Here is a 10,888-nt window from a genome sequence, read left to right as displayed (position 1 = left end):
ATGTTTTCCACAGAAATTTTCTGGGCACCATATATAGAATCCTCCCCCCTAACGGCCAACAATTAGGCATGAGCACTTACACCAGCCTTTGGAATGGTCAAGATTCAACACCATTTATTGAATTTACTCTTAGAAGCATGGGCAAATTTGCTAGCCCACTTCATGCAGTAGAGCTTTGGATATTGAATGACCCCCAAGCGAAAAGCACCTGTTGCCCAATATTGAACTGGATCAGAGTAACAGTTTATTTATAATGAAGGGTTTCTTTCCTCAGAGGCAGTACTTAACCACTCCTACCTTAACTGAAATAATTTTCCTGCACCTTGTCTGATGTCATCTGCAATTTTCTCAAGTTAGTGATCCCTTTTTTTTCTGTCTAACTCCCATTACCTTAGCTGGCTCTGTGTTCCACTTCAGTTGCATGGCTTCTTAGACTTCATATTCTGCATCAAACTGAACCACTTCAGATGATACCATACAGTGTGTATTAAAGATGTTTTCATGTGTATTGTATCAACAGTTTAGGTAGTGTACTATGCCACATTGTGCGTTGTGTTATTTGAATTGGCTGTGGCCTGTTCTTGGTGTATATCACCTTGACTAAATGTATTCAAAAATGCAGAAATCAAATCCTAAAAACAAGTAAACAACTATATAAGCTTCCTGTATTTCATATGGTGGGTAAAGGTTTCTGTTCATATTTTTGTCTCCAGCAAACCTGATTTTAAGAGGACCAGATATTATGTTTTTGATTAAGACCCATTCATATAGGGCACTTTTCAAAGCACGTATGTGTAAAGTCTATGGGTACTTTTATCCACAGACTTCACATCAAGTTTCAAAGCAGAAAATTCGCCCTTTGAAATTGACCTGGAAAATGTGAGCAAACCAATCGGCACTAGCCTCTGGATTCTATAAATGGCATCTAAAGTTGCCTAGCTGATTTGCCCGTGCAACTTAATTACTTAACAAGCCAATTGGTACCAATAATTGGCACTAACAACCAATTACTGGCATTAGTTGGCCTTAACTAGGATGTACAGACAAATTGCATTCTATAACAATCTGTGCGTAAATTGGTTTTTTTTTTTTGGGGGGGGGGGGGGGGTTCCAAAATTTTACACTTAAATATGGAATTCAGCGGAACCATGCCTAATATAGGCACTAATTGCTGGCACCTAAAGTTAAGCGTGGTTTATGCCCTAAGTGCTATTATATAAAAGGACACATACATACCCTTTATAGAATAGCACATAAAATTTTCAGTGACAATTTTTAGGCGCCACTTATAGAATTTACACCTTTGCATATAGATGCTTTTTTTTAAATCTACTATGTTGGGAGATCAAAAAGCATGCATATAAGCGCACTCGCAGACCTATCCCAATTCCAAGAACAACTCCCCCATACACAGTGGCTAATTTTCAAAATTGCCCATTGTGTACATATAACCCCTGTTTTATATACAGAAATACTTCTGCAAATTGTTCTTAGGGTTATTACCTAGCTTCTAAAGTGTAGGTAGAAGATGAATTTTTTTTTCTGCAGTATATAGAAATCAAAGTGGTGTTGGGGGATGGATAAAACCTTAAGTGACCGCCTTTCTTAAAATGAAAGTTTTTGAAACTACAAACATACTTCCTTAGCCTTAGCCACATTCATAAGCCCAGAGAACATGCTTACTCCTACTAATTACTTTCTTTTACCAAAGTTTAATGTGAGCAGGTGAATGTAAAACTATCTTTACACTCTGAAGTATGCTGAGATGGCAGCTTTACATACATGTTTGGGTTTTGAATATCGGCTTTCATCATGAATGCAGTCCGATGTGGAAAACATCTTGCTTTTAGGTGGCTTATGCCTAAATCTGAATGTGCAAAAAGTATATGACGGTACTGCCACTTTCTATGGCATAGTGCTGACATATGCAAGCAGAGTGTAGAGTATATATATTGTAGCAAGCTAGTCAAGTTTTCCCTGAAAACCAAATTTCATCTAAGTCTCACACTATAAGTAATGAAAAAGAAGCAAAATGCAACTAAGCTATAACAGTCTGTTCTTATAACACTTAGATCTTCCTAGTGTTACAGAGTAATCTATAAAACCTTCAGCATATGTAAAGTACATCAACTGGAACATGGTAACTGTAATATTTTTGCAATAATGTAACCAAGTATACACCTTTGCTGGCATTTGGAGGACATGGGGAGGAACGGGACTGCTGCTCCCTCCTGTCGAGCCCAGAGAAGAATAAGCAATAACTTTTGTTTGACAAGTTAAATTAAAACTTGTACACACTCCATGACAATTTTTTTAAAGACGGGCATGTATGTGCTTGTGTTGGAACAGGCACAAGTAGCATGGTAAGACATTTAGGCCTTTGGATAAACAGTGACAGTGTCGTATCCCTCAGGAGGCTTCATGCGGGCCCTTGCATGGGTTTCACAATACAACTGTCCCTCCACAGCGAAGTAGCCCTTCTGCTTCAGGTTCATATCGCAGTCTGCGCACACGAAGCACTCTGGGTGGCGGTACTTGTCACGGGCCTTCACCACTGCGCCACTGTGTGCAAAACAAACCATGAAAAGAGATTTGTTAACAAATGCGTTAGGTCAAGAATGGCTGTGGTAAAGCATAACTTTATCAAAATGTAAAGCACCAATTTCCAAAACTATAGAAGAGGTAAACTGAAGAAATAAAGAAACTAATCCTTGAGAGAGAGAGTGGAATCACTATAATAGAATGTGCACTTTCAGCTGCCGAAGCAGTATTTTGTTGACAAAATGAAGGTCTGCACCAGGCTCTTTCTGAGATAAATTTGATTATATTACAGCTATCTTAAAATACATTTATGTCTAGATGTAGATATTGTGCTGGGTTCTATATACAGTGCTCAAAATTGTGCACAAAATGAGTAATGAGCCATTCCTTGTCATCTATACCAGACCAGTCCCGACTAATGGGTTGTGTCCATCCACCAGCGGAAAGAGACAGAGAAAATAGTTCCAAGTAAACTGCCCCTTAAGGGTATCATGCAGCCTGGAATGTTCAGTATTTTCTCTGTCTCCTAGCGGATGGTGGACACATCGTGCAGCTGCTCTGGATTGCTGGCTATTAGCTCCTGTCCCAGATTCTTCTGGTGACAGTGGAGCCAGGGGTGTGCTGGTAGTGGTGTTGGGGTTAGTTTTAGATGATACTCAGTGGTCCAGAGTTCCTCATCTGCCAGCTGGGGTGATATCCAGTGACCCTGGTTCCCCTCCCCTCTCCTACCTCCCCTGGCTGTCTTTCTAGGAGGGTGATGGTTGACTGTGGCATGGAGTAATGGCATTTAGTAGTGGTTTATGGACTTGTCCTTTAGGAAGCTGTCTAACCCCTTTTTAATCTCTGCCAAGCTAACTGCCTTCACCACGTTCTCCGGCAACGAATTCCAGAGTTTAATTATGCGTTGGGTGAAGAAACATTTTTTTTTTTTTTTTTTTAATTTTTATTTATGCTTTATTCATATTTACATTTATGCAATACAACATAAATCGATCAAGACTAAAATAAAGAAAATTCAGTTCAAAGCGGAAATTATCCAACATTATATCGACCACAAATTATGATCCAAGATCTAGGAAAATAACTGTGAAATCAAAGAACAGTCAATTTAAGTGAACAGAGAGAGGTGACGGTAAATCGCAGCCGAATAGCGCCTAATACAGTGCCTATTACAACATTATTCTTTAGAGGAAATAAATTCTTGTAATTTTTCTGGGTCAAAGAAAATATATGAAATAGAATTAATAGTAATAAGACATTTACAGGGAAACCTCAATTGAAAGGTTCCACCTAAACGGAGAACTCTTTCTTTTAACAACAGGAAAACTTTTCTTCTTCTCTGGGTGTCCTTGGAAAAGTCTGGAAAAATCTGTATTTTTGACCCAAGAAAAGTGGAGTTCATATGGCAAAAATAAAGTCTCAGAATATTATTACGATCTGTTTGCAGAGCAAATGTAACAAGCAATGTGGTTCTCTGTTATGACCTCCATAGAACTTTCTAGGAAGTCAGTTAAGTTTGTAGCAGCTTGAGGGTTTTGAGGAATATCACCCCTTCTTGCACCAGAAATATATTGTACTCTAATAATAGGTGGGAATCCCTCAGAGGGGACTCCCAATATCTCATGCACATATTTCCTCAACATTTCCAGTGCTGGGATGAGTGGAGATTTTGGAAAGTTAAGAAAACGTAAGTTATTAATACGAATTTGGTTTTCAAGGAAATCTATTTTATGCTGCTGAAAATTAGAACTTTTCATCAACATTTCTGTTGAGGATTTCACAGCTTTAAAGTCATTGTCCAAAACATTCATTTTAGTTGTATGCTCTGCAACTTTAAGAGAGATATCTATTTGAGTTTGCTTTACCTCTGCCAGTTCTCCCGTTAGTATTCGGGCAATCTGTTGTACGTTGGAATTTAGGCCTTGTATCGCTTCCCATAAAGCTTCAAGGGTGATAGCTGTAGGTCTTTTCAAGTCTCCCAGCACTCTGTAGCGTTTCATGAGGTAACTTGTCAAACGCCTTTTGAAAATCCAGATACACAATATCAACTGGCTCCCCTTTGTCCACATGTTTGTTTACTCCTTCAAAGAATTGATGTAAATTGGTCAGGCAAGATTTCCCCACCCTAAAGCCGTGCTGTCTTGGTCTCAGTAATCCATGTCCTCGGATGTGCTCTGTAATTTTGTTTTTAATAATAGCCTCTACCATTTTTCTCGGCACTGACGTCAGACTCACCAGTCTATAATTTCCCAGATCTTCCCTGGAACCTTTTTTTAAAAATCGGTGTTACATTGGCCACCCTCCAATCTTCCGGTACCATGCTCGATTTTAAGGATAAATTGCATATCACTAACAGTAGCTCCGCAAGCTCATTTTTCAGTTCTAGCAGTACTCTAGGATGAATACCATCCAGTCCAGTAGATTTGCTACTCTTCAGTTTGCTGAACTGCCCCATTATGTCCTCCAGGTTTACCGTAAAGTCAGTAAATTTCTCCAACTCGTCCGCTTGAAACACCATTTCCGACACCGGTATCCCACCCAAATCTTCCTCGGTGAAGACCGAAGCAAAGAATTCATTCAATCTCTGCGCTACGTCTTTGTCTTCCTTGATCGCCCCTTTTACCCCTTGGTCATCCAGCAGCCCAACCGATTCTTTTGCTGGCTTCCTGCTTTTAATATACCAAAAAAAAAATTTGTACCATTTTTTTTTTTGCCTCTAATGCTATCTTTTTTTTCGTAATCCCTCTTGGCCTTCTTTATCTGCGCCTTGCATTTGCTTTGACACTCCTTATGCTGTTTCTTGTTATTTTCAGACGGTTCCTTCTTCCATTTTCTGAAGGCGTTTCTTTTAGCCCTAATAGCTTCCTTCACCTCACTTTTCAACCACGCCGGTTGTCTTTGGGACTTCCGTCTTTCTTTTCAAATTCGCGAAATATGTTTGGCCTGGGCCTACAGGATGGTATTTTTGAACAGCGTCCATGCCTGTTGTACAGTTTTTACCCTCTCAGTTGCTCCCCTAAGTTTTTTTTTAAAGTTAAACGCTAATGTATTTGACTTTCTATGTATAGTTACTTCATGGTTGATATCAAAACTTATCATATTATGATCACTGTTATCAAGAGGCCCCAGTACCATAACGCCCCTCACCAGATTATGGGCTCCACTAAGGACCAAGTCTAGAATTTTTCCTTCTCTCGTCGGCTCCTGCACCAGCTGCTCCACAAAGCTGTCCTTGATTTCATCAAGGAATTGTACCTCTCTAGCATGTCCCGATGTTACATTTACCTAGTCTATATTTGGATAATTGAAGTCACCCGTTATTATCACATTGCCCATTTTGTTTGCGTCTCTGATTTCTTTTATCATTTCTGCGTCTACCTGCTCACCCTGGCGAGGCGGACGGTAGTACATGCCTATCACCGTCCTTTTCCCTTTTATACATGGAAATTCAACCCACATTGATTCAAAGGTGTGATTTGTGTTCTCCTGAATTTGTAATCTGAGTCGAGGCTCTCATTAATATACAATGCTACCCCTCCACCAGTCCGGTCCACCCTATCACTACGATATACTTTATACCCCGGTATGACAGTGTCCCACTGGTTATCCTCCTTCCACCAGGTCTCAGTAATGCCTATTATATCCAATTTTTCATTTAGTGCAATATATTCCAACTCTCCCATCTTATTTCTTAGACTCCTAGCATTTGCATATAGACATTTCAGAGTATGTTTGTTGTTCCTATTTGCATGATGCTTAGTACTTGACACTATTGATTTGTCATCTTTTGTCAGATCTTTAGTTGTATTTAAGGGCACCTGGCCTACCATGGTCTGTTGTGCAACCTCACTATCCAGAAACCCTATCTTCCCTGTTTGTGAGGTATCCTTGCAAGATACCTTATCCCGAACCATTCGCTTTTGAGCGCTCACGGCCTGGATGTTGAGAGCTTAGAAGTTGCCTCTTTTGGTCTTTCAGAGGGTGTCTCCCGAGTCTTGCTTGCTTCCAGGAAAGATTCCACAAAAAAGTGTTATTCTTTCAAATGGAGGAGGGTTGCCGTCTGGTGTGACAGCAAGGCCCTAGATCCTTTTTCTTGTCCTACACGGACCCTGCTTGAATACCTTCTACACTTATCAGAGTCTGGTCTCAAGACCAACTCCGTAAGAGTTCACCTTAGTGCAATTAGTGCTTTTCATCTAAGTTGATGATAAGCACTATTTCTGAACAGCCTTTAGTTGTTCACTTCATGAGAGGTTTGCTTTTGTCAAAGCCCCCTATCAAACCTCCACCAGTGTCATGGGATCTCAACTTCTCTACCAACATAACACACAAAACTTCTGTACCATAACCACACCATACTGCTCTCTTCCAGTCTCACAAAACCTGAAAATTCTTGGAGTTACTATTGATCGAAACCTCACTCTCGATACCCACGTGAAGAACACGACGAAAAAGATGTTCCACACCATGTGGAAACTCAAAAGAGTAAAACCATTCTTCCTGAGATACGTCTTCTGCACCCTGGTACAGTCAATGGTAATAAGCCATCTGGATTACTGCAACGCACTATATGCAGGCTGCAAAGAACAGACTATCAAAGAACTCCAAACAGCCCAGAATACTGCCGCCAGACTCATATTTGGAAAAACTAAATATGAAAATGCAAAACCCCTAAGAAAGAAACTGCACTGGCTCCCACTTAAAGAACGCATTGCGTTCAAGATATGTACGATTGTACACAAAATTATCAACGCAGACGCCCCGATCTACATGCTGAACCTAGTGGACCTACCTCCCAGAAACGCCACAAGAACATCCCGCAAATTTCTCAATTTGAACTTCCCCAGCTGTAAAGGGCTAAAATACAAGCTGATGCATGCCACTACTTTCTCCTACACGAGCACGCAAATATGGAATGCTCTACCCACAGACCTGAAATCAGTTATCGAAACAAATAACTTTTGCAAATCTCTGAAGACATACTTCTTCAACAAGGCCTACAACGAGAACCAACAACTTCACTAATTCACTTTCCCAACCAGCTAGGAAAATCCACTTCTACTATCACCCGCCCAATCACTTCCTCTTTCTTCCCTACTTAATCTCTACACACTACTAACTGTATCTGATATTCTGGAATGACAATGTCAATACAAAACTATGTAAGCCACATTGAGCCTGCAAATGGGTGGGATAATGTGGAATACAAATGCAATAAATAAATAAAATTCTCACCCAGCTAATGAAAACTCCTTTTGAGCCACTGAATTCCTGCCATCTGAAGTACTTGACCTGTAAGGTCATTTTCTTGGTGGCCGTTACTTCAGCTCGTAGAGTCACTGAGCTCCCAAGCCCTGGTAGCGCATGCACCTTATATCGAGTGTCATCATAACAGAGTAGTCCTCCAGACTCACCCTAAGTTCTTGCCGAAGGTGGTGTCGGAGTTACATCTTAACCAGTCAATTGTCTTGCCAACATTTTTTCCCCATCCACATACCCACCCTGGTGAAGACAAGTTGTAACCTTGGACTGTAAGAGAGCATTGGCCTTTTACGTGGAGCGGACAAAGCCCTATAGACAGTCCGCCCAGTTGTTTGTTTCTTTTGATCCCAACAGGAGGGGAGTCGCCATCAGAAAACGCACAAATCTGTAATTGGCTAGCGGATTGCATATCCTTTATTTATGCCCAAGCTGGGCTGACAGTAGAGGGCCATGTCACGGCTCATAATGTCAGAGCCATGGCTGCGTCAGTGGCTCACTTGAAGATTTGCAAGGCTGCAACGTGGTCATCAGTCCACACATTCACATCTCACTACTGCCTTCAGCAGGATACCCGACGCAACAGTCGGTTTGGGCAGTCGGTGCTGCAGAATCTGTTCGGGGTTTAGAATCCAACTCCACCCTCCTAGGCTCATTTCTGTTCCAGGCTGCACTCTGACTTAGTTGTGTTTCTTTTCAGGTCAATCTCTGTTATATCCTTGCTGTTACGAGGCCCAACTGACCAATGTTCATTGTTTTGAGTGAGCACGGCAGCTAAGGATACCCCAAGTGTAAAAACAAGCAGCCTGCTTGTCCTCTGAAAGCGAAGATACTTACCTGTAAGCAGGTATTCTCCGAGGACAGCAGGCTGATTGTTCTGGCAAACCCACCCTCCTCACCTTTGGAGTTGTTCATTGTTCTTCTCTTGCTTTTGGACTACACGTCGACCCAAGTGTGAGAACAATCAGCCGGCTGTCCTCGGAGAATACCTGATACAGGTAAGTATCTTCGTTTTTCCTTCACATCAAAAACATTATGTCATACATCTGAGCTGAAGCAGAGCTAAAAGTAGGTTTGCTGGCTTGCTCCATGACCCAAATATTTTGGAGATTTCATGTTTTGGACTGGCAATTTTAAGTGTTGGCAAGACCTGAAGCAAGCTATTGCAAGAAGCTCTCAGTGTCAGAGCTGAGGGAGATCACGATACAGGGTACATTAGAGGCTGGGATCCCATATTTATTCAGTAAGAAATAGCCTGGTGTGAAAAAAATCCAATCATATCCTTAGTATAAAATATGGTAAAATATAGACCATCCTAGTAGGTTCACAAACTCTTTAGTAGCACAACTGTTTCTAATTTTTATACATTTAGAACATTCTAGCAGTTAAGGAGCTCCTGCCTTCAGGAACTGTTCTCACGTAACCATGAAGAGGCTTTTAGCCTTCACAGACACTTTCTGAAAAAAAAAAATGATCATCGTTGTTTGAAAGCTCCTTCTGACACCTCCTTCCCTAATAAATCTAAGTTGTAGAAGGTAGTATTGGGCTGAGCCTCAATGTGGGGATATTTAAAGGAAGAGGATGCCACCATGCTAAAACTCTTATTACAAAAACCATGAAAAGATATCTAAGAAATATGTAGAAACCTAAGTATAAGCTACAAAGGAGGAAATAGAGGCAAGAAGCAAGTGAACTGATGTTTTGAGCAATCTGTATTACCAATGGTGGAGATGCAAGTCTACCAATTACCATGAAAAAAAAGGACATGAACATGTGACTTGACTATGCAACTGCTCAGTTTACTGATTTAATCGGCAGGCTCAATATTCAGAACCACTGATCAGGATGTATGCTAGCACCAATGTAGCTCAGTGGACAAAGACAGGACAGTAGAAAAAGCAGGCCTATTTGCAGTGACAAACCAAGGGTGGGGCAGTCTGCCCCAGGTGCATGCTGCAAGGGGGTGCAGGGAGCAGCCGCACAGCTGTCGGCTCTGCTAGTGCCCTGCTCCCTCTGATGTTACTTCCTGTTCCAGGGCAGGAAACCGGCGGAGCAGAAAGCCACGGGACTGCACCCCCAGGAGGTAAGAGTGACACGCTTGGGGGTGGAGGTGATGCACCAGGAGGGGTGTTGTGATTCGCGGTGGGGGCACAGTGGCGATCCGCCCCAGGTGGCAACCGACCCAGGAACACCACTGGCTATTTGTTCACGGAATCTGGGAACCGGCACTGAAGATGGCTATAACCGCTGGCTGCTCCCCGAGTTCACCCGCAGTCTGCCCTGGAACTAACTGGGCAGTGCCACGGTGGTCAGCGTGGATATTCAGCAGCACTGCCCAGTTAAATGCCGCTGAATATCAGAGACCAGGAGAGGCTCCTGCTTGTTTAAACCATGCTAAATATCAGCCACTTTATTTTTAAATTTAGGATGAAGTAGTGTGGTAGCCATTTTACAGATTAATAAATAAGAGTAAAAATTTTTGACTAGCTTTCAGACGCCAAACCTCCTTCCTCAGGTTAGGATAAAAAGGAGGTTTTGGTTTCTGAAAATCAGTGAAAAAGTGAGTAGTTTTGTAAGTGGGTGTTTCCATTTTGGTGTCCTGATGCTGCACGGTAAGAGGTAAATTCAAGAAATGTCACCGAAATGTAGGCGCCGCATGATGCACATTAACCAGTCTGTATTTACGCCAGCCAATGCTCATGCCTAAGTACTGGCAGCTAAGCACATAAATGACAGTATTCTAAACACTGTGCCTAACTGCTTGGCACACCCCTGCTCCGACCATGCCCCTCCCAGGTCCATGCACCATACAAAATAAGGCACTTAGTTTATAGAATACAGGGCTAAATCAGTTATGCACATAACTACAAATTATTGCCCATTACTACTTAAGGACAATTAAGTGCCAATTTAGCAGTAATTAGCAAATTAAACCCATTTACTAAGCTGTGCTAGCGGCTGCCGTGTACTAATTCCTACACAGCCCATTCACTTTGAATGGGCTGTGTCAGCATTGCCACACAGCTCACTAATCAGGGAGGTAAATTACATGCATAACTGACTGTATTCTATTACTGCGCGCCCAATG

The 10,888-nt window shown here is 41.7% G+C and overlaps 1 protein-coding gene across 2 annotated transcripts in view; it reads right to left on the bottom strand.

Annotated features, from left to right (window-relative positions):
* Window positions 1-1,093: 1,093 nt before the first annotated feature.
* Window positions 1,094-10,888, bottom strand: part of PDLIM3 (PDZ and LIM domain 3) — a 98,279-nt gene continuing 88,484 nt past the window's right edge. For both annotated transcript variants that reach the window (XM_030191490.1, XM_030191489.1), the window contains one exon: window positions 1,094-2,562. In XM_030191490.1, coding sequence (XP_030047350.1) covers window positions 2,373-2,562 — 190 coding nt within the window. In that variant the 3' untranslated portion in view covers window positions 1,094-2,372. The remainder of the gene's footprint in view (window positions 2,563-10,888) is intronic.

This window comes from Microcaecilia unicolor, chromosome 2, assembly GCF_901765095.1.
Source record: "Microcaecilia unicolor chromosome 2, aMicUni1.1, whole genome shotgun sequence".
Lineage (NCBI taxonomy): Eukaryota > Metazoa > Chordata > Amphibia > Gymnophiona > Siphonopidae > Microcaecilia > Microcaecilia unicolor.
Note: the sequence above shows the minus strand (reverse complement) of the source record. Positions and strands in the feature narration are given on the sequence as shown.